At 38.6% G+C, this 24,432-nt stretch overlaps 1 protein-coding gene across 1 annotated transcript in view; it reads left to right on the top strand.

Annotated features, from left to right (window-relative positions):
• The first annotated feature begins 4,319 nt into the window (after positions 1-4,319).
• PDE3A (phosphodiesterase 3A) overlaps positions 4,320-24,432 on the top strand; it is a 312,046-nt gene continuing 291,933 nt past the window's right edge. Inside the window, exon 1 of the mRNA XM_043563131.1 lies at positions 4,320-5,468. Within this exon, the coding sequence (XP_043419066.1) occupies positions 4,509-5,468 (960 nt within the window). The 5' untranslated portion in view covers positions 4,320-4,508. The remainder of the gene's footprint in view (positions 5,469-24,432) is intronic.

Genomic DNA, 24,432 nt, shown 5'->3' on the forward strand with positions numbered 1-24,432 from the left:
AGAGAGAGACAGAGCATGAACGGGGGAGGGCCAGAGAGAGAGAGGGAGACACAGAATCGGAAACAGGCTCCAGGCTCTGAGCCATCAGCCCAGAGCCTGACGCGGTGCTCGAACTCACGGACCGCTGAAGTCGGACGCTTAACCGACTGAGCCACCCAGGCGCCCCCCAAAATTTTTTTTAACATTTATTTATTTTTGAGACAGAGAGAGGCACAGCATGAACGGGGGAGGGGCAGAGAGGGAGACACAGAATCGGAAGCAGGCTCCAGGCTCTGAGCCATCACCCCAGAGCCCGACGCGGGGCTCGAACTCGCGGACCGCGAGATTGTGACCTGAGCTGAAGTCGGACGCTTAACCGACTGAACCACCCAGGTGCCCCTCATCTGACTTGCATTTTAAAACTCTCATTCTGACTACTGTGTGGAAAAGGGTAGGCGAGCAAGACCAGTGAGAAAGTTATTGCAATATCCTGGCCAGGGATGATGATGGGTCTTTGGTTGGTTATTGTAAGAGGGAGGGTGAAAAGTTGATGGACTCAGGATCTATTTTAGATGTAGAATCAAAAGGACTTGCTAATAGATTGGAAGTAAAATAAGGTAAATAAAAGAAGGAATTGAGGGCAGTGCCCTCTTTTGGGACCTGAGCAGTTAGGCTCAAGGTTTTTCGCTCAGGTGCTTAAGCTTTTTCCTATGGTAGGAGGACTGGGGAGAAATAGTTTGGGGTGGTGGGGATTGGTGGAGGATGGCAGGGAGGGAGTTGGAAGTCAGGAATTTTGTTTTGGATGCATTGTATTTTAGATACCCATTTGATATATATGCATATCATATATATGCATATATATAGGTCAGGGAGGTCAGGGAGGTAGTAGGGAATGAATAAACCCCTGCTATAGAGTATAAACTTTTAAAATTTAACAGAATTCCCTTAAGGATAACTATATTTGGCAAATGATATGCAACCGGGCTGATTTCTAGATCCTCTTCACAAAGCACTAATGAAAACACGGTTGCTAGATTTAGCTAAGTGGAGAGCTTTACCAAATGGATTTTTCCTTTCCATTTTCCATACTCTACTTTCCCGTGGGTGCCTTTTTCTTATCCTTTGGCTGTGCTGTCACGTTCTGAATTGGGATTCATCGCTATCTGTAGAAAATAGGCAGTTTTATATCTGGGTGATTATTCAGTGTCCACTTTATGTACTGGGTCTCACTTCACTTAATATATTCTGCCCAAAGTTTGTCACTTTTTCAGTATAGTGTTGTAGCTTTCTGCATCTCTCTAGTAAGAGTATTTGTTATTTTCATTCATCTGCTTCCAGGTTTGAGATGATAATGAAGGTAAAGGGGTGAGGGAATCCACCTTATTTCCTCTGGGTGGGACAAATAACTTTCTGGGTGTGATTTTCGTTGAGAATGGGGAGAAGCCCAGATGCCAGGACATTGCCTCTGTAATACCATGGAATACCTCAAGGATGTCAGTTTAACATTTAGATCTAGTATTTTTGTGTTGGTGCATTAACAAATGTCATTCTTATTTTTTCTATTACAGTTTCTTAAAATGTCGACATTCCATCTCTCATAAATTCAATTTTTATGATGATGATTATTTTCTAAAGAACTGAGATAATTGTGGGGGTGGGAAAGAGAGAAAAGTGAAATATTCTAAAATTCCCCTCACTATGCCTTTCTTTCTAACCTTGATACATGCCGTATTTTTCATTTTAATATGCTGTTTCTGATCACCATTGGATATTAGCATGATTTTCCATTCAAGGTTTTTTACTCTGAAGTGTTCCAGGTAGGCTCTGGCATATGAATCATATATCTAAAAAGGAAACTCAGAAAAGTATGTGTGCATGCTAGGGGGCTCATTTGTCTTTGGCAAAGACATTGCTGCTTCTGTTTCCTTAATTATCAAACAGATGGTGCCCACTGCCATTGACTAGCTGCCCAACTTGTTCTCCACGTGATAGTATAGTTCTGGACATCTGATGGAGAGTTGTATCATCATAGCTCCTCGTATCCATTTATATCATAAATTAATATTAATACCTGCCTCTAAGGAGAGCAGGCTGTTTCCCGTAAAGCTAAGTTTAAGACTTCAGCCATCTTCTTCCCCCTACCTCTATGAATTAATTTTATCTCAAGTATCTCCTTTGGCTTTTCTTTATATTACTTCATCTCTACACACAAAATACAGTGGCATATTGAACCAATTATCCAAATACTCCAGGCTAACAACACACTTTAACCTGGAATGTCAAGATAATTAAGACAAAATTGGATTATTATTAATATTAGTGAAGGCAAATGACATCTAAGGTAGCCATATTCAACACGAACAAGAGTGGACGATCATATTCTTATGTTCTAAATGTAAAAAGGAACTAGCTCCCAACACTGATGGATTTTAAAGGCCCACCGGGTGGATATTGAATGATTTTTCATAATCTGCCTAAAAAGTTAGTTTTAAATTTTTTTAGTTTCTCAAAGACTACATTCCTACAGTATATGAAGCATGCATCCTGTAAACATTCATAACGAGGGTCCTGATTTTTTCTCACAAGCATTCTTTATGGTAGACATATTATTTCACAACCATAGTGAGTCTTCTCAGAGCTCTTCTGCTGTTAACCTACCTGGCCTCACTTCTCCCTTGAGATTTCTTTTAATTCCTTTTAGGCTTCTTAATTTGGTAAACCTTCTTGAGGCTGGGGTCACTTAATCTCCATGTATTTACCACCCACCATCAACAGCTGTTGCCTAATACTCTCATACCCTGGATTTTTCAAATAACAATTTGGAAAAAAAAAACTAACAAAAAATCCCGCCCTCAACTCTTATTTCCCAATTTAATAATGCTGTTATGGGGTGCCTGGGTGGCTCAATGGGTTAAGCCTCCGACTTTGGGTCAGGTCATGCTCTCACGGTTCATGGGTTCAAGCCCCACATTGGGCTCTGTGCTGACAGCTCAGAGCCTGGAGCCTGCTTCGGATTCTGTCTCCCTCTATGCCTCTCCCCTGCCCACGTTCTGTCTCTCTCTCTCAAGAATAAATAAACATTAGAAAAAATTGAAAAATAATAATGCTGGTACTGTCTTGGTAACTTTTTGAGATTTCCCATCATTTGGAATAATAGGAAAGGCTTGGGTTCTGTTTAAAACAGACCTTCCAGCAGGAGCAGCCAGAGCATTACAATGCCACCTGAAATTGGTTTGCTGTTGTAACTGACTTGAGAACTAAGCATCTTTGAATCACTGACAGTAGATGTGGCTTGTCATCAGGAGGTAGCATGTTAGTTTCCACTGCCTGACAAGTAGGCAAGGACAATCCATTTTTCCTAACGTCCTAGGAAGCTCGGCCTGAGGGCCAGCCGCAGAAACCCGCAACCCCTGGCTTCAGTAAGCTGGGCGGTGGTAGACCAGCCTCAGCAACCCTTTCTCCAACGTGCTCAAGTGCGTGCGGGACCCGCTCAGGAGAATGCCGCAAAGTGCTGAAAGCAGCGCCTCCTCCGGGGGAGGAGGCGGGAACTCGGCTGGGAAAGCTTTCCTAGGGAGTTGCCTTAAAGAAAGCAGCAAGCAAGCTGAGTCGCTGATCACTCCAGTTGCCCGCTTTTTTAATACAGTTTTAACCAGTCGTCTAAACTCGTTTCCCTTTTGCAAAACTGCAAATCACCACCTACATCGCACCAAAAAGAAGGGGAGAAAAAAAAAAAGAAGTAAATCTCGTTCTCCCTTCTCACCCTCCCTTCCTCTCACCCTCCCTTCCTCTCCAGCTCGCTCGCTCTCCCTCCCTCCCTTCTTGCCGCTGCCGCTAGCCTCTCGGACTGTGTCTCTTTCCGACGGGACTTAGCAACTTCTTGGTTATTTCTCAGCCCCCTTTCCATTTTTTTTGCCACCCTTTGCCATGGACTGGACCGACAGACGCAGGGGAGGCTTTGCTTTCTGCCCCGGGGAATGGCGGTTCGCTTCCTGGGGCCGTGCCGGGGAGGATCGGCCGAGGAGAAAGAAAGAGTGATAGAGAAAGAGCTGCAGGAAGGAAGAAAAGGGGCACCTCCAGACGCCGCGGGCCCGGCGCGCTGCAGCGCAACGCCGAGCGCCGCACGAGATGGCCCCGAGCTCGCCCCGCGCCTCCGGCTCCTCCAGCGGCTGCAGCCCCCGTGCGCGGGGCGCGTGGGGCAATTTTTAAAATCCTGAAGTAGGAAGAGACCCCGGAGGATAGAAATCGGGGGTGGGGGTGGAGCACAATTTTTAAGAGTTTTCCAAAGAGAGAAAAGGAGGAAGTCTGATCGTTTGTGTCTGTGCTAGCTTTTAACTTGAAGGCGTCTCTCTGGAGCATCCAGGATTCCCCAGGAGTTTACTGGGAAGCTGAAACTTGTAGTGGGGCTCGGGGGCCCGGGGAGAAGGAAGGATTCCGAGGGTGGGATTAGGGAGAGGGTGCGTGCGTGCATGTGTGTGTGTCGGGGTGGGGGCGTCGGGGGGACCTTGGGGATTCCGTGAGGAGGGCACACAATGGCAGTGCCCCGCGAGGCCGCCCGAGTCCGAGACAAGCCAGGCCACGGTGGGGTGCATCCAGCCCCCGCCGCGGGCCGGGACTACCCCGCTCGCCCCGGCGCCGCACCGCCGCGGGACTCCGGCAGCCGCGGCCGCTGGAGAGACCTGGTGCTGCAGCCGCTCCGGCGCTCCCGGAAACTTTCCTCAGCGCTGTGCGCCGGCTCCCTGTCCTTTCTGCTGGCCCTGCTGGTGAGGCTGGTGCGCGGGGAGATCGGCCGGGACCCGGAGCAGAGTAAGGAGGTGGCGGCTGCGGCGGCGGAGGAAGCGGCCCTGGGAGCAGAAGGGGGCGTCTTCCCGGGGCTTCGGGGAGGTGCTCCCGGGGGCGGCGCGCCGCTCAGCCCCTGGTTGCAGCCCTCGGCGCTGCTCTTCAGTCTCCTGTGTGCCTTCTTCTGGATGGGCTTGTACCTCCTGCGCGCCGGGGTGCGCCTGCCTCTGGCCGTCTCACTGCTGGCAGCCTGCTGCGGGGGGGAAGCTCTTGTCCAGATTGGGCTGGGCGTCGGGGAGGATCACTTACTCTCGCTCCCGGCCGCGGGGGTGGTGCTCAGCTGCTTGGCCGCCGCGACATGGCTGGTGCTGAGGCTGAGGCTGGGCGTCCTCATGATCGCCTTGACTAGCGCGGTCAGGACCGTGTCCCTCATTTCCTTAGAGAGGTTCAAGGTCGCCTGGAGACCTTACCTGGCGTACTTGGCCGGCGTGCTGGGGCTCCTCCTGGCCAGGTACGTGGAGCAAATCTTGCCGCAGCCCGCGGGGGCGGCTCCGAGGGAGCATTTCGGGTCCCAGCTGATTGCTGGGACCAGGGAAGATATCCCAGTATTTAAGAGGAGGAGGCGGTCCAGTTCCGTGGTGTCCGCCGAGATGTCCGGCTGCAGCAGCAAGTCTCATCGGAGGACCTCCCTACCCTGCATACCGAGGGAACAGGTAAGCGCTGGCAAGCTCTTCTTGCTCGCCTCTCGCCTCTCGGGAAGACTCGAAACGCTTGGGATTCGCCCCAAAGTGGAGGGAATCCCAGAACTGGGTACTAAAGCAAAGATAGCCTGGAAAAGTGCTCTAACTTCAGACCTAGTAGGAAAGTAGACACGTATTCTCCTCGTCTCCCACAGTATTTTACAACCTGAACAACAGAAACAATAATAAGTAACAAAACTAGGTGGCGTTTGCAGGGTCTTCCACAGCTGGGTCAACTTTTTAGATGTGCTACACCTGGCGTTTGACTTCCCTCCACTTAAGTACTCTCCTAGCTTTACTAATGTAGCAGAAATCTTCCAATGCAGCTTTTTAGCACTGGGTGATTTTTCAACACGTGGATCTTACTAGATTTTTAAAATACTTTTGATAAAGTTTCATCCAAAGTGACAAATGTTTATGGAAGTCAGTAAAAGCAAAGAATGCTTGAAGGTGAGGTGTTGATACACGCTTTCTGGCTTTGCGGTAAGTTTTCCTTGAAGAGGCTGCGTCTGGTGGTGCCCAGTTTGTTTTTAAATGTAACTTGGGGACATAGTTATTTATGTGCTAATGTGTTTTGTATCCTAATGATAAACTTCTATTTGGGGAACAATATGTCTGAACTGCGGAATTTGTCAAAGTCTTGAACTGAGCTCTTAGTGTCAACTAAAAGAAAACATTTCTCTTGAGTGCGCGCTTAAGTGGATGTTTAGAAATTCAAATGAATTTATTCAGATTTATACAGGAAATATTAATTCAGGAGAATAATTCTAAGATTGCTGGTGGTATAAATCTCTCAAAAAGAAAGAAGAGAATTATGAATGAAGTTGTCCTAGAGGGGGGAAAAAAAGGTTAGTGAATTTTGGAGATGAATCTCCTTATCATTAAGGGATTTGAGACCATGGAATATAGCTGCTATAAAGGGCATAAAAGAACAAATCCCAATTTTAAATACAAATTGTTTCTGAAAAGGTATACATAAGTGTTTGCTTCTCTATTCCAAACTGATAATGACACTTAAGGGGGTGGGGGCTGTAGAGAGCTTATTATGTACACAGCAAGTGGAAATTTACACTTTTCCCATTTAAATTTATGCCTACCTATGGTCTTTTTAGGACAACTTTAGTGAGTGGGAGAATGTCCTAATATATAGTAAGCTTTTCTTTTTAGGTTATTCTGTGTAGAATCATGTAGATTCTAAGACCTAGCAGTCACCATATGGTGTGGTGGCTAGTTTGTTTTTGAAATGGAGTTGATTACACAGAATGCAGTTGTTTGACAGTATTTGGCAGAATGGATGACAGCATCATAGTCTCTGTGTTTATTTTAAAAGAAATGTACTTATTTAGCTTTTTGTTTAGATAAAGCAAATATTTCTTGGGTATAAGCTTACTCTAAGAGTAAAGTTAAAAACAGGCCACTGACTGATACTTAGTTTTGGTAGAAATTTGGAAATCACCAGAATAAAATAAGCCATCTATTTAAAGGTAAACCAATTAGGGGGAAAACACAGTTCAGTTTCTTTTCAAAGTGTCAGGAGAGAATGTTTTTTAAATGAAAACACCCCTAGTTTAATTACAGTTTGAACACTTTTCTTTGACTTGAAGGGAAATGTGATATGATCATTGCAAAATTGAACCATACTTTGTAAGGCAAATCTGTGATTTAATCATAAATAGCTTGACCACAAATTAATATCACTTAACCTCTTACATTTCTGAAATTCCGTACAACATTTAGAAGTTAAGGAGCTCCAAGTGGATTTAATGTAAAGGTGTTTAGGTGAGTTAACTAGCAGTGTTAATTATCTACGGATTTTTCTTGGTTTTCTCTGATTTGAATTGATAAATGGAAAATTCAAATAATGTGCAGACTTACAAGAAAACAACTTAGCATTGCATTTTTAAATGTTTTGCTGATTAATGCTGTTGAAAATGCACATTTATAATCTACTTTGGCCATTTTCTCTGGTTCCTATTTTTTTTTAAGACTGTTTATGAAGAATGTTCTCAAGTGAGAGAGACTAGATCTCTTATGGTTGATGGAAAAAACAAGGTTACATTTAGTAGAAATTTAGATCCTTGAAGTTTTAATGAAGGTACTGGTTAGTGTGTGCGTATTACTTAAGACTAGTTTTCATATATGGCTCATTAAAGTTGTTGCTGCGTAGAATTGGGGGTGGGTGGGTGGGAACTAACATGGAATAGTCTCTTACAAGATAGGGCAATATCTCATACGTTAGCCTAACTGTGTGAAAAGTTCAGGAGCTATATAATAAAAGGCTTATCTGTTTTATCATAAGGAAACAAACTTCTGGTTAAGAGTGCAAAGTGTACACTGTCATCTGCATACTTTATGAAGTCAAGAATCAAAATACTTGTAAAGCACATATATGACCCTGCCCTGAATGCTACCTTTATGAAAGAATGTCTGTTCTCAACTCAAGATGATAGGCAACAAGTGACTTTTAAATGGAGGCGTAAGGACATAAAGCCCAGAAAGGCTGGCAGAGGCCTCTTGAGAATTTACTTGGACCTTGCTCATTGCGAGGTTTAAAGGTGAGAGAATTTCAGCCTTTTCTTCTCTGTATGAATGGTAGTGGCCGCTTGCTTGCGAACTGCCTCTTTTCAATGACTCGATTCTAAAAGGTCAAGGAGAATGGATGATAAAAATTCTCGTAAGACAAACTAACTGACAGAGATATTTTCCTCTTTTCCCCCTTCCTTCCTGAACCATAGCTAAGTCTACAGATTAGATATTGCACATGGGATTAGTTTTGCAGTGTGGATGATGAAGATGGCTTTAAGCGAAGGAAGGAGAAATAGGGCTAGTCCTCAGTCACAGAATTAATCTGATACTGGGTCTGTCTGTGAATGCAAGTGGAGGTATCTTGACTCTTCGTAAAGAAAAGTTTGTAATATTTGTGTGGCTTTTAGTTTAGTAGTATACTAGTCCAGTATCCTCAAGACTCAGGCTGATTTTGTAGATCAGTGTGTCAAACTGCACTTTTTTGGTTGGCAGATGTGTGTCCATTATGGTATATGTATCTTTTCTAAGTGGGTGTTCGTTCACGTTCTAGAGCAGATCTGTCTCTCTCAAGTTATCACTGCACTGTCTAAACACTGGACTATACAGAGATACTTAGAATTTCTTGAATTACTAGATATTTTGTATGGTTAATGCTATTTTTCAATATAAAATTTTAATTATGAAATTTTTACCACATGGAAATTGTGTTTGAAGTGGTGTCTCTATTCTCTTTATAAGTCAAAGAACACCATTGGCTGGTCATTACTCTCTAATTACTGTGACCACCTTGCACTTTCAATTTTGAAAGATTCCTAACCAGTGCAATTTTATTTTGGTTGCATGTCAAGAATTTAGTATTTTTGCCAATGGCTTCACACAAAGCACACCCCAGGTATGTGTCTCTCTCTGTTCGTGTTATTTGGACCACTCATTGACAAAATTCTTTAGGATGGATACCGTATCCATCAGAAATGTATGGCTATATACTTTATATTGTAGAATTAAAATTCAAAATGTTCATTTCCCTAAAAACTCTTAAACATCTTTAGCAACAACAGATTTTTGTAGGAATGTAGTGGAGCCTGGTGGTTGGTTGTCAAAAGTAGAATCAAGTTTTTCATCATTGACATAAGAAAGACATTTTGAAATGAAAAAGCAAGTAGCAACAATAAAACAAAAATATGAGAAATACGTATGCTTTTTGCTGGTAGACACAGATAGGCCTTGATACATCTTTTATATGGAAAAGTATGACTTCTCTTTATAGTGTGGCTATAAAAATACAGAATTATTTCTTTTGAAAATAAAGACTATATTGTCCTTTGAGTTCCTAATACATTTAAGTATAATACACTATATTCCTCAAACTGAATAAATTTCAGAAACAATCATAGGTTTTTAATTTTATAACATTTCAGTAGGATAACTCAGCTTATGGTGATACAAAGAACAATACTGATTATTTATGACCTGCTGACAGAATTAAAATTAATTAATCTCAACTTCTGAAAACATTAAAAAAGAAAAACACAAGACTTTCTTATCCCTTGGGAAAGGTAAAGGGAAATAATTTTGTGTGTTTGTGGGGACAAAATTGTGATTTTTACTTTGTATATACAGATAAATTTGAAGCATACTGAAAAAACGGTTTTAACTGACAGAAATAGTCAGTGAATCTATATAAATTTACAGAGGTTGGAAGGAGTCAAACAGTAATTTTACTCTTTCTGTATTGAGTCTAAAGTGTAAAAAGTTAAAACTGTAGAACTGAAAGAAATGCTGTGTATGCTGGGCTGTCATGTTAATTAAATAAACAACCAGAACAGTGACTCTGTGTATGAAATACATTTTGAAAAGCCTGGGCAGGGGGTGCAGGCAGGCAGGGGTGAGTGACACTGGCATGAAAAAGCATTCATTGTATTTGTAGTGACATTTGTGTGAATTTGTTGTATTCTATTAGGAAATAAAATTCTGAGACTAATCTTTGCACGACTCTAGTTGAATAAAGGCTTTACTAAATTTAATTTCACTTCTCCTTTAAATAGAATTGAAATGGAATGTTTATGAACCTCAAAATTAGATTTCTATATGTTTTAAGATTTCAGTTAATATGGTTGGTGCCAGTAACATCCCAATAGAGTCTATGTAGATTAACACAAGTTTTCAATGATGTCTATTGAATGAATGAGTTTATTTTGGATTTAGCATAGGAGTTGTATTTTTCAGGAAACATTATTGTTGTGAGATGTGATCTCATGGATGTAGGAAGGCAATCAATGCAACTGTTGTAGCATGTCGTATCCTAAAGAGGTTTTGACATGCAGACACAGTGCCTTTGCATAAGGCAAGTTTCTTTGGCTTTGTGAAATTATGTGTGACCCTACATGTTTGTGGTGAATTGTTTATTTAGTTGGTCTTCTGTCTCCTATCCCATCAAGTCTTCCTCCTCCTCCTCTTCTCTTGTGATATTTATAATTGTATCTTTGAAAAAACCCTCAAGATATGAGATTGAAAACCTAATTTATGTTTGCTTTCTACATTCATGTTTTTAATGAAGCTCTATTAAATAATTCATAATGAACCTCAGAAGGTTCAGGTATCTTCATATTCTTATATTTAAATTTGCTCGGTTAATATTCAAATGAATATTATTTTTTTGTATGGGAATTTAAATCCTCTTAGTAACTACTTATATATACTTTTATTGTTGGTAGTATTTTTTAGAAGGATCTCCTACCTCCCCAATAAGGATTTTAGGGAATTGTCTTAACTTGGATCTAAGAATATAATGCTATTGTCAACATAAAATACACAGCTTACTGTCTGGAAGAAAAATATCTTGAAGATGTTGAATAAGTTGTAGTTCAGAGAAAGATCTGTTGGATAAAAATTTTCAAAAATATTAGTCGGCTATATGTGTTCACCATAAATGTATACTACGGTTTTAAAAGAAGATGCTACATTTAGTGAATGTTATCCGTAAAGGTCTTTGGTCAGTGAACCTCTCGAATGTCATATCAGCACATTTAATATATTAGGCCTTGTGCGAAAAGCCATACAAATTATACACAGATATAATATAGTACTTGTCTCTCCAGAGCTTAAAGCCAGTTAGGGTAATGAGAGATCAACATAAGAAAAGGGGAAATCAGTAAAATAGCTAAATGACCTCTTAGATAATAGTTGAAAGAATGCATATAGGTTGAGCGTAGGTTTTACATCTAGATCCAGAACCATTCATCTCTTCTCTGAAATTTTATGAAAAACTTCATATGTTCATTTTTCTGGGATAAAAGTCTATAGTTTCATAGATTTTCATAACTTCCTCATTACTGGTTAAACATAAATGTTTTTAGAATTTCAGCAACTTTGCATTTTGAAGACAGAATTTTTTATTTGAAATGGAAGTTACATTAGTATACCTTTATAGTACTTCTGAAATAAAGTTACTACAGGATTTAGGAAGTTACACTTCAATATAGTACAATGATTGTTTTCATATCCTGAGGTAGTTTATGGCCTTAAGTAATTTGTAGCAAGGAGATCTCAAAATGCTCAATTCTGTACAGTTTGTAGTTAAGAGACTAAAATTAGTCTGATTTTAGAAGAAACTGAGGGAAAGTCAGCTAAATGTATGTAGTCAGACTGAGGCAAAATGTTGGTTTTTATCCATTTTTCTCTTGGGCCTGAATATGCTGCTTGGGGAAGAGTAGGAAAGGAGTCAGGCTGGTAAATTTAAGTATCATTTGTGAGTTGCACATGGAAAGAATTCTAAATTCTCATTCAGAATTTGAATAAAACCCATTGAATGGACAAATAACAGAAAACTTGAGCCCTTACAATGAATTTTCTGGTTATCAAAGTACCAGGTAGCCTCCGAAATGTATCATTCAGGACTTTGTCCCATGATTGAATATCAATTGCATTGCAAAGTCTAACTTTGTGGAGTCTTTATCTCATCAAAGAAGAGCATGCTCTGGTGACTTGACTATTGATTTTTGTTTTTATTTTAGTTTTTTATATCTATTTAAAAATGTTCAGGATTTCAAAATCCAAGGCAAAAAGTAATCTGCACATCAGTAAAGCATTTCTTTGTTAGCAAAAACAGCTGGTGGTTTTTGTTCACCTAAGTTATTTTGCATGGTTTCCTCAGGAATCCATTAAAATGTAAGTAAATAGGATGTAATATTAGAGGAGGTTGTGAAGAACATTGCCATTTATAAGGTGGAAAACTAGTTGGGAAAAATCAGCAACTAAACAAGTTCAGCCTGTTTGATTTGATTAGAGCTGTCATTTGTTATCGAGGAATCTGAATGATCATTAAAGACTTTTAAATATAGCTAGTCCTGCTAAAATGGTAATAAAATTACTTAAATGTGTTCATGTTGTTATCCTGAGATAGTAATAAAATTACTATAGTGTACTTTTTTCTTTCATCCTAAGAAAGTTTCATCCTATGAATATAGATATAAAGAGCATTTTATGTCTCTTGGTGTATATGTCCACATGGGTACATGTATGCATGCCTGTGTGTGTGATTTTTTTTCCTCTGCCAGGAAATTGCTTTGGTTGTACCAATTTAGTGGAGAAACAGTGTCACCCAGTGGCTTTGATGAAAACAGTCTTGTAAACATTATAGATAAGCGCTGTCCAATAGAAATCTAACATGAGCCACGTATTTAATTTTATATTTTCGAGTAGCCACATAGAAAAGTAAAAAGAAACAGGTGAAATCCACGATAGTCATATTTAAAGTAATCCATTATGCCATATCAACATAAAATCAATATAAAAATATCAGGATTTTTTGCATTTTTTTTGTTGTTGTTGTAAATTTAAATACCTGGTGTATGTTTTACACTTACAGCATATCTCAGTTTGGTGTGGCCAAATTTCAAGTACTCAAATGATATATGTGACTAATGGCTACCTTTTTGGACAGTGCAGCTGTACTTAAAACAATTTTTTTAAATATTTATTTATTTTGAGAGGGTGTGAGCAGGAGGGGAGTAGAGAGAGAGAGAGAGACGGACAGAGAGAATCTCAAGCAGGCTCTGCACTAGGCTCTACACTGTTAGTGCAGAGCCTGACACAGGGCTTAAATTCACAAAACAGTGAGATCATGACCTGAGCCCAAACTGAGTCAGATGCTTAACTGACTGAGCCATCCAGGTGCCCCTACCTTTTAAACAAATGATATATTTGAATATGCATGTGACCTGTTCAGTTATAATGAATAGCAAGTCTATGTAGATTTAATAATGGCACTTGATATACAATCATTCAAATTTATAAGTGACCTTAGTAACTCTTTCTTGTACCACTAACTGCTACACTTATAGGTGGAAAGTCTGTTTTTCGTCTTTTCTTCATTTCACATTATTGCACATATTTAAAAATATTATTTTAATTGGAGGGGAGTTTCACAGACTTCTTGAATAAGGAGACTTTATGTTTACATGATTCGTAACACAGTATTAAAATTGCCAGTTATTTATGATTCTGCCTTTCAGAGTTTGATTTTTAACAGGGATTGCTTGTGTGGACAGTGTGACCATGTGATTAGTCACGTTCATGGTGATTAGTGTATAATTGGGTTATCTAATGTCTCTTTAGAAATGAAAGTGTTTATGTTTATAGTGCAGGTCGTTATCTTGGTAACTTAGGAAACTAAAGTGACAAACCTGCTGGTAATTTTAATGGACGAAAAGTATAACAGTGTCTGTAAAGGGCTGATGACTTCTCACCATTGTTTATGCAAACACTATACAAAACGAAATGGAAATAGTTCTATTTTGTGTATAGAAAGGATTAGAGATTCAGGTAGTATGGAATTTCAAGACTAGGGATTGAGATGAGGTGGCTTTGGAGCTCTGTGTGATTTCAAACTGCAGGGTGAACTCAGAAAAAGGTACAGGTTTTGAAAAAGGTAGTGATTTTTGAATGTCCCCTTCCATCTCCTCTCCCCAAACCCCACAAATTCGTTAACTCTAGGCAATGTTCCAATATTACATTGAGAATGCGGGGAGAATTACTTTTTGTATAAGGCATGTTGCTTTATATACACAGATACATACAATGATTTTTATTTAAGTATGTGTTTATTTTGTGTATAATGGTTTATATCTGTGTGTGATGCTTGTGGTGACCTTTGATTTATAAATTCCTTTTCTTTGAGCCAGGCCCATTATTTATCTTTGCATTCCAGAATAAAAATAGTGAGATACATAGATTTTTCACGTATCACTTGGGAAATCTAAAATGAACAAAAGGCAGTAGAATCATGATATGCAAAGAAGCACATTTAGCTAAAATGAAATAATGTGAACTCAGGCTCACTCCTGGTGAAGTTGGCTAAATTTAGACTTCTTGAAGTAGCTAGCTGGAGAATAAAGTATCATAATAATCATAACTGTTAACTTGAAAGAGTTTGTATTTGAATGTAACTAGTCATTCACCCTGGCTAATTTTTGAAATTGCTTTAAAAAATGCAGAAGTTGGTTGTGTAAAACTTTTTTTGCTAGTCATCTTTTCTGATAAAGTGTGTGTGTGTGTGTGTGTGTGTGTGTGTGTGTGTGTGTATTTCAAAGAAATGCTTTTAATTCATGTGTTTTTAACCTAGGAGATTCTTCTCCCTCAGAGTATATTTAAAATTTGAGGAATACCTTTCTATCCCCCACACCCCACAGTACCCTGTCAGATTATGGAAATAATTTTATGCAAGAAGCTTGTGGTTTTGATTTAATAGGATTTTAATAAAAATATTCCATCTTCTGAAGGAAGTTTAAATAACTGAATATTTATGCTATGTCTATGGCAAGTGTTTGCCTCTGTCCAGGTATAATCCACTTAAATAAAGTTTGAAGTCATTAAAAATGTTCTTTTGGGAATGCTTTATTTTGTGGCAACCCACGTGGAGTCGGCACTCTTACCTAAACGCTAGTTTAAAAATGAAGGAAATAGTTCTTACTTTTAAACTAAGCGTTGCATATGATTCAATTCACAGGTCCACTTAAGCAATGCTCCTCATGAGGCATGGTGATACAAAGCATCCCCTTGTTTGGTAGTTTGTATTTTGGGGTCCTGACCCCTCGACAGCCTCTCAAAGTTTGAAAAGCAGAGGACCTGTTGAGTTGCCTAGGCTACCTTCAAACTTTGCTTTCTAGGCTAACGAACTAACGTCAGACTCTGATCATAACTGTTTTCATTATAAAAGAATCAAACTTCACAGCCTGCTCCAGCCCAGCGCCTTGCTCATTGTGGGTGCTGGCTGGCAGGTGTAATGGATGGAAAAGAAATAAATGACTTTTAATCTGAAATATTTATCTCCCTAATCTGATTGAGCTAGTGATTAAACGGATTTAAGTGAATTTCTATGGAAAGTAGAAAAGAAATAGCCTATCAGCTAGTCCACAAACTTAGATTTTTAATGTATTTGTATTTTTATTACTTAAAAAACTATTCTCTTGCATGTGTCAGATAAGGGGCTGAATTTGCTGTGCTCTTAGTGGGAGGAAATCCCACTTTCAGCATGAGTCCTAGATATTTATTTTTAGCTCATTCCAAACTGAAAATAACCAAAGCTACCACCAAGATCGTCACAGTGTAAATGTTAAAACAAGCTTTGAAATTAGGTACATTTTTTTAGAAAAATAAAAATTGAAGTCTTCTAAGCCTTCTCCATGTTCAACTGATAAATTAATTGACAAAGAATCAGCATTGACTTTATTTGTTCCCATCACTTTCTGCGAAGAGTTGGCAGGTGATCTGAACTGCCGCCCTTAATATACTGTGTTGGTCTCTATTTTTGTTAGAGGTTCTTACTGAATAGCTGTATATCTGGAAACGTCTAATGTAAAGTAAATCTCTCTTTTTTTCCTTTAATTGTGCTCAATTATGAAATCTGATTTGAGTCTGTTGTTTCCAGAGATGACTTGTCAATTGTGCTAAATCTAGAACCTTGGTGGCATAATTGTAGAGTCCAGATGAGCTGAAAAACCAGAAATGGGCACCATTTTCTTGAGATGGCAAGTTTTAGTTTATCCAATTATCTTGATATATCTAGTTTTTAATAGAACTTGTTAAGATAGAAAGCTTTAAGACCAACAATATTTTGTTGCTGAAGTTTTAATACTTAATAGAGATATTGTCATGGCCTTTCACTGAAATCAGAAATATCTCTTTTCAGCATGGTAGTCAGATTATCATGCCCTTAGATAAACTGGGAGTACAAGTGTAGTGGAAAAAAGGTTACGTTCAACTATATTATATAGTGACAAGTTTCTTTTACTCTGTGGATGTCAAATGGTCTCATAGGTAGATTTTTTTTTTTTGAAAGGTTGCCGTTACTGAAAACCATCAAGAGTTTGAGATTTCTTTAAATATATTATTTTTTAAAAACCTGAATGTTTCTATTTGAAAAAAATAAATTACAAACTAAGAATTTAGTCCTAATTCGTATTTTGAAATGAGCAAAATATATTTTTGAAAATAAGCCATTTCCAATATGACATTTTAACACAAAATTTAGAAGCAAAATCTTTTAACTACATTTTGGGACAGGAAGCTAGCTATGTGTCTATGCCATCTTGAATAGTGTCTGTTTTTACTCTTAATGATTTGTTTTTGCTCTGATTGGAATTGTTTTTGCTAGATAAGCAGCACCTAAATTATAGCCCAGTTTTAAAGGCAGTGGCCTCATATTGTCGGCTTCTTTTTATTTCTTTTTGCTTGAATAATAATTGAATCGGCTCTTCTTAACCCCTTTAAAGAATGACACTAGAACTTTTAAGTGTCCAGTGGAGCTTCTGTAAGGAATTAAGTAGTCCTAAATGAAAAGTGTGAGAATTTGGTTAGGAATGTTGGGTACAGATAGAAATGGACACTGATTAAGTTATCTAAAAAAGTGGCGTTGGGAAATGGAAACTGCCCGCAGTAAATGAGTGGAACAAATTAAGGCTGGTATTTGCTTGTGCAGAAAGAAGGCTAGATCAAAATCAAAAGAATAATTCCTCAGCTTAAAAACATATATTTACTGTATAGTCTTTTGGGGTTATAACATTGGTGCACTTAAAATCTAGAACTTTTTGTGATTTGGAAAGAGGAGAAGACCTGAGAGAGTCACTCCTGGACACTGGGCAGGAAGCCCATCCATGTATTGGGTCAGGATCTGTCTTCAGACCAAAAGCACTTAGATTATTTTTCAGAAGTCGTGATGCTATTTGTGAACTTTCCTGACATTATTACTTTCCAAGACATTGATTCATAGTCTTTACTTCTTTAGTGCATTTACCACTTTGACTTATAAATGTACTCTTATGGCAATCTTGTGTGACTTTTTTTTTTTTTTTTTTTTTTTTTTTTTTTTTTTACCTCTTATGGGCCCAGATTGATTAAAAATGTCAGCAACTAGGGTCTCCTGGCTGGCTCAATCAAAAGAGCATGTGACTCGATCTCGGAGTCATGAGTTCGAACCCCATGTTGGGTGTAGAGATTACTTAAATATTTCAGCAAGTAGATGTATCTCATTTAACATCCAGGACTGTTTCACAATGACTATTTGTTACCTTCTGGGTATCTCAGTAAGTCTAGATTCTTAGCTTCTTTTTCCTTGGTGTTAATTAATCTTATATAATTATAATGCTGTGTTAATCAGACTGTTTTATGAATTCTAATAGTGCCTGTTTCTGATTAATAGATTAGTAGACTTCCTTTAGACTCTTTACAAATCTGCGAGGAGATGGCCTGACCTCACCTACTTATAACTACATATCATCTGGTACTTTCTAAATCCAGTTGCATGCTGTAGTTCTCAAGTTTTAGTGTGAATAAAAATTAGATGGGAAGCATATTAAAATGAAAATTTCTAGGTCCTATGGTGAGATATCCTGATTTAGTTATGTGTAGAGTGGGGTCTAGAAATATGAAATTTTTAAAATTTAATTTTAGAGAAAGAGTACATGACCGGGAGAGGGGCAGAGGGAGGGAGAGAGAGACTGAATCTCAAGGAGGCTCCATGCTAAGCATGGAGCCCGACACAGGGCTTGATCCCATGACCCTGGGATCATGAGCTGAAATCAAGAGTTGGACACTGAACTGACAGAGCCACCCAGGTACCCCCAGAAGTCTGAAGATTTAAGGTGCACTGTAGGTAGCTCAGTGGGAAAACATGGGGACTACAAACTTCTGTCTACTAAAACTAGACAGAAAGTTCTGACTTCTGCAATCTGATTAAACAAATAAATAGTTAAAAAATGATTGGTTCGGTGTTGTGGGGAAAACTTCTTTATTTATACATGTGTACAGATTATGGTTTATGAACGTATGACATTCATAAAATTTTCACTTTGGCTTCCCCATTGAGGATATCTCCAAAAAATTATTTTACCACTCTGCATATCAATTTCTTCTTCTGTAAGACAGGAATAACAATTTTTCTACCTATTTCATATGGTTGTTATAAAACTTAAATACACATAAATTGCGGTACAAATGTTAAGTAGAGTATATGCACTTTGTAATGTGTACAGGTTTCTTCAACTTCTGAACTTTAATAATCCATATCATAACATGGAAATAATACAGTCTTTTTAAGGTGTGAAGATAAAGTTAGTGGAAATAATGGGCATAGGTTTTTGTCAAACATCACTTCTAACTGAATAAGAATAGTATCTATTCCTACCCATTAAGGCCAAGTCATTGAAGGTTGTGGGCTTACTATCAGAAAGTATCAACTTACATTTGATTAAAAAAAAAAAACAAGCTTGTAAGTCATATAAAAGATTTAGGTTTTCTGGAAGTTAATTAAAATGATATAAGATTATAGTTGCTTACATACAATCAAAGCTGACCAATGAAGAGCCTGGGGAGTCAGACAGATTAACAGTGGAAAGAGAAAAATCTGACAAAGATGGTGAGAGGTGCTTCTGAGGAAAATGATGCGAGTGAAAAAGGATGAAGGGAGATGTTGAGGAAAATTGATGGAGTCTTTGAACATCTTTGCAAAAATGGCTGATGATGCTGTTGAGAGTCAGCTTTGCAATCATGTGTCATAGAACCCCATCAGAAACGCGTTTTGTGCTATAGCTGCCATTATAACCCATATTTTGTTTTGAAAGTTTTCTCAGGATTTTTTATTTCATTTTTCATGGTAAAATTCCAGTCTTATCCTTCCTTTTTTTTTTTTTTTTCATTATTTACCATTATTCTCAAACAAGGGACTTCCTGCTTATAATCTCTGGAAAATAGCAGTACAGCATAGGCTCAGAAATGACCCTCAGTGGAAGGGGGTAATGGTTTATTTCACCACATAAAAATATTTCTCTAGATGTTCCCTCTTTTTTCTAATTTTCACAGGACTTCAGTAATCAGACCACTTTTCTTCCAGATTTTCCCACTTATTGAATGATCTTTCAGTCTAGTCTGAGGTGGTTATTTTGGTTTGACCTCAGGGGAGCAAGAGTCCTGCATCATTTCACTATACCACCATTGGCTTCAATTTAGAAATTCTTCCTGTGGTAGTCTTCTTTCCCCCCAACTTGGTCATTGAACATTCTCTGGTTTTTGCTTCTGTCATGTAGAAGGAGATGTCAGACAGGTGACAGGAAAGGGCAGTAGATAAGTAAGCCATGGGAGTCATTGCCAGGCTGTTGCTCCAAGCAGAATGGGAAGCCATTGAAGGATTTTTGGTAGAGAAAGAATGTAATCAGGCCTATGTTGAACAGGATCTCTCAGGCTTTTTGTGTTGAGTGAGAATAAGTGTTAAGATGGACGAAGAGAAAAGGCTATTGGGATAATTGGGAATTAGACCAAGAGGTAGTGTTAGTGAGAAATAGATCTTGAAGGCAGTCCACCAAGATTGGTATTGACTGACTGAACTTCTCTTTGAAGGGAGAAGAGTTTCTTTAAGTTTTCTCTTTTATTCAGAGGCCAAATATTAAGGGAATATCTATATCTTCATTTCCTTTAAAAAATCTGATTGGTTCGACTTTATTGCTTTCCAAGTTTATCTTTTGTCTTTGCTTTTCAGAAGATGTACAAATTGTAAACCCCACTTTCAGGAAAACCATCAGATCTCCTTACATTGAAACAAATTACTTTAAAAAAATTTTTTTTAATGTTTATTTATTTATTTATTTATTTATTTTTATTTTTATTTATTTTTTTTTTTTATTTTTGGGACAGAGAGAGACAGAGCATGAATGGGGGAGGGGCAGAGAGAGAGGGAGACACAGAATCAGAAACAAGCTCCAGGCTCTGAGCCATCAGCCCAGAGCCCGACGCGGGGCTCGAACCCACGGACTGCGAGATCGTGACCTGGCTGAAGTCGGACGCTTAACCGACTGCGCCACCCAGGCGCCCCAATGTTTATTTATTTTTGAAGGAGAGAGAGATAGAGCGTGAGCAGGGGAGGGGGCAGAGAGAGAGGGAGACACAGAATCCAAAGCAGGCTCCAGGCTCTGAGCTGTCAGCAGAGTCTGATGCGGGGCTTGAACTCATGAACCATGAGATCATGACCTAAGCTGAAGTCAGACACTCAGCCGACTGAGCCACCCAGGTGCCCACATTGAAACAAATTTCTAATCAGGTGTCTTATACTCTTCAAATGTCATTAGTTTGTTAGGGTATTATAACATTTGATAAAAGTTGGTTTTGGAATTTTATTCTTACATATGTGTCTTATTATTTTAAAACAAATTTTTAATACATTTAAGTGTCCTCATGCTCTCCCTCTTAAACAGATGTATTTGTAGATGCTTTAACATTTCAGCCTCTAATACAGCAAAAACATTAGACTGTTCAAAGAAAATTCAAGTCTTTCTCTTCTTATTAATCTTCAAATAGTCTGACAAATCCCATCTTATCTAAAGGCATGCGGCCAGTCCATCCCACACCTTCCTATAGAGGAAAAACTCCTATTTTGTTTTCATATTAACTCAGACCATTTGTCAACCTACAGAGCACTTCAATGATAGGTGCTATATAAATATTTAAATTCTGATAGCCTGATTGCCCTGCAATTTCTCTGAGTTTGCTAACTCTACACTGTGGTTAATATCTGATTCTGAAACATTTTATGTATTGCTTGAGAGCAACACAAGATAGGAATTTTAAAAAGTGCTAAATGAAGAGTGTTTAATCACATGGGAAAATGTGTTGATGAGTAGAGAGGAAAACTAGGAAACAGAATCGAGGATACGGCAAGCTATCACCTGTAACAACAAAATGCATAACAGAGAGGATAGTTGTCAAAATCTATGTTTGTATGAGTGCATCATGGGTGATTTTTACTTTTCTATTTTCGGTACTTTTAAAGTTTTTAAACCTGAACACACATTTTATAATCAGAGAGACAATTAAAACATTGTAAAGAAATGTAGTCATTTGACATTGTTCTGCTTGACATGTTCAGAAAGCATTTTTAGGACCACCTGCTCTATAGTTGTTGGACCTATGGGCAAAATTAATAAAATTTTGAAGTAAAATTTTACATTCCTGTCTCTTGACCCAGATGGCTGGACAAGCTTAAATTTCTTAGAAGATCAATGTTTAACTCGTATGTGACCCTCTGAAATGGGTTCCTGAAACTCTAGATTGACATATACACAATTTTTGTGATGTGACCTGGAAATATAGTTTCATGAAAGAAATATGCATATGCACTGAAATATGTATACATATTTGAAAATGTATTTCAATTTTTACAAAGGCTCTTGGACCTGTTTAGGTTAAAAGGTGGTAGTAAAACTGTAACTGCATTCCTGTGATATGTTGAGATGAATATGAAAACAAATGATGTTCTACTAAGGAGAGACAATTCTTTTTAAAATGTACATAAGAGAGTACTGAGCCTACTCCACTGATTCTCAGGCCAGTAAAGTTGAAAAAAAGTCAGGTTCATAATGATTTTCAAAGTAATGGACGTTAAAAAAAATATCTTTGCCTGAAGGACTTTTAAGTACCAAAGTATTTATTAAATACATAATATAATTTTTCTAATAGTTTATGCATAGTCTAGAAATATAGGCCTTTTTATTTTATAATATTAAAAAAATTTTATCCATCATTTATATGCAGAAACATGTTATTTTTATGCTTTGCTTTTTCTGCATCTGAGTTATACCGTGTATAATGATTTTTTTTTTTTTTAATTATTTTTTTTTTCAACGTTTTTATTTATTTTTTTGGGACAGAGAGAGACACAGCATGAACGGGGGAGGGGCAGAGAGAGAGGGAGACTCAGAATCGGAAACAGGCTCCAGGCTCTGAGCCATCAGCCCAGAGCCCGACGCGGGGCTCGAACTCACGGAATGCGAGATCGTGACCTGGCTGAAGTCGGACGCTTAACCGACTGCGCCACCCAGGCGCCCCACCGTGTATAATGATTAATTTCAGTTTTACTTGTCAGGATTTTGTTGATTATTCTTTGCATTTCCTGTGTGAGACTAAGGAACTTCATATATTTTCATTTGCTATGGTTTGTTTAAATCGATGAATGGGGGAAAAAGCAGTGTGTGTGTAACATTTTAAAAATTATTTCCACACCTTGGATTATTACCATGCTTTAAGAACTGTAAAGTTATGTAAAACTAAATTTTAAAATATTGAAACAATTTCTGTAACTACCTAAAAACATAAAGACAATGTGTCTACCTACTAAAGAACAATCTTTGCAGGGGCGCTTGGGTGGCTCAGATGATTAAACATCCTACTCTTGTTTTCGGCTCAGGTCTTGATCTCAGGGTCCTGAGTTTGGGCCCGGCATTGGGCTCCACACTGGGTGTGGGCCCACTTAAAAAAAAAAAACCTTTGCAGAAATAAATATGATAGAATCAGAGATGGTGTTTAAATAAAACAAAACAAAAAATTTTTACTCAAGCATTTCATCTTTTTACTATTCTATCCAAAGAGCATAAGTAGATTAGTCTTAGCTGATTGCTGGTTATGTTTAATATGGTTGAGTTAAGGTGACAGAGACTGGTAGGCATTTCTCTGTCAAGTGTATGTGTGTGTGTTAGGGGTGGGGAAAGGGGTGTTGGTTTTGGCATTGAAGTTAGCATTTGGCTAGAATCCAGATTTCAGCCTTGCAGGTCAGAGATGCACTTTTTCTATAGAACCAGAGGTTATTCATTGCTAAAGTACACTAATAAAATTCTAAGTCATGAATCAGAATGTCAGGTTATTAATTTATATGAGGGAATTTAATTGTGAGATAGATCAGAATACCAGTACTTACTGGTAAAGTAAGTAAGTTTCTCGTTCCTAGTGGGAAAGTCACCTTTAGCATGGTTAGCTCCTAGATTGAAACTAGGGATCCCTAGCCTGTAGGAATTTTCCTTGGAAAACTTACTGTGTTCATGTTTTTAAATTTTAGAACCTTTGAGGAGTTCTCAGAACATACCAGAGAGGTGGGATTGTTGGTGAAGGGTTCAGAGTGGACCTCTGTTGCACCCCCTCCCTGAGTAGATAGTGAAGATACAACATTAACAAATGATTGCAGTGCAAAGTGATAAATACTTTGAAATATGGGAAGTTATGAGAACTTGGCACTCCTGAAAGATCAGAGCTAAATTCAATGCTTAAATACTGTCACCTTCTTTTTTTTTAAGTTTGTTTGTTTGTTTGTTTGTTTATTTATTTAGAGAGAACGAGCGGGGAGGGGCAGAGAGTGAGGGGGACAGGGGATCCAAAGTGCGTTCTGTGCTGACAGCAGAGAGCACAGAGAGCCCAATGCAGGGCTTGAACTCAAGGACTGTGAGATTCTGACCTGAGTCCCAGTCTGATTCTTAACAGACTGAGACACCCAGGTGCCCCTCAAATACTATCACCTTCTTAGCATGGATTTGTGGTAAAATTCTGTCTCCCCTTCCTTTCTAACTTCTCTTTTATATTTGTTTCCCACCTTTTCTTGTGTATATAGGGTACAATATAAAGAAGGTATCTAAAAAAGAAGAAAAGGGGATGCGTGCGTGGCTCAGTCAGTTAAGGGTTAAACGTCTGATGCTTCACCTTGGCTCAGGTCTTGATCTCAAGGTTGGTGGGATCAAGCCCCACCCGCTGGCTCTGCCCTGACATTACAGAGCCTGCTTGGGATCCTCCCTCCCTCCCTCTCTCTGCCCCTCCCCTGGTCATGTTCTCTTTCTCTCTCATTCTCTTTCACTCTCTCTCTCTCAAAAATAAATAAATAAACTTAAAAAGAAGAAAAATCTCAATGTATCCTTATAGGAATGTTTGTGTTTCCCCTGTGCACATGAGGTTCAGAGGGAAGGACAGAGAAAGGACAAAACATGTTGTGGGACTGGATGCCATGTGTGGAGCGATGGTGTATTCTGGAAATGACATGTAGAATGGAGAGGCTAGCCTTTGTGATGTGGGAGGGGTGGGATGGTGGGAAATTTTTAAGAGTTAAGAT

Source organism: Prionailurus bengalensis, chromosome B4 (genome assembly GCF_016509475.1).
Source record: "Prionailurus bengalensis isolate Pbe53 chromosome B4, Fcat_Pben_1.1_paternal_pri, whole genome shotgun sequence".
In the NCBI taxonomy this organism is placed as follows: Eukaryota; Metazoa; Chordata; class Mammalia; order Carnivora; family Felidae; genus Prionailurus; species Prionailurus bengalensis.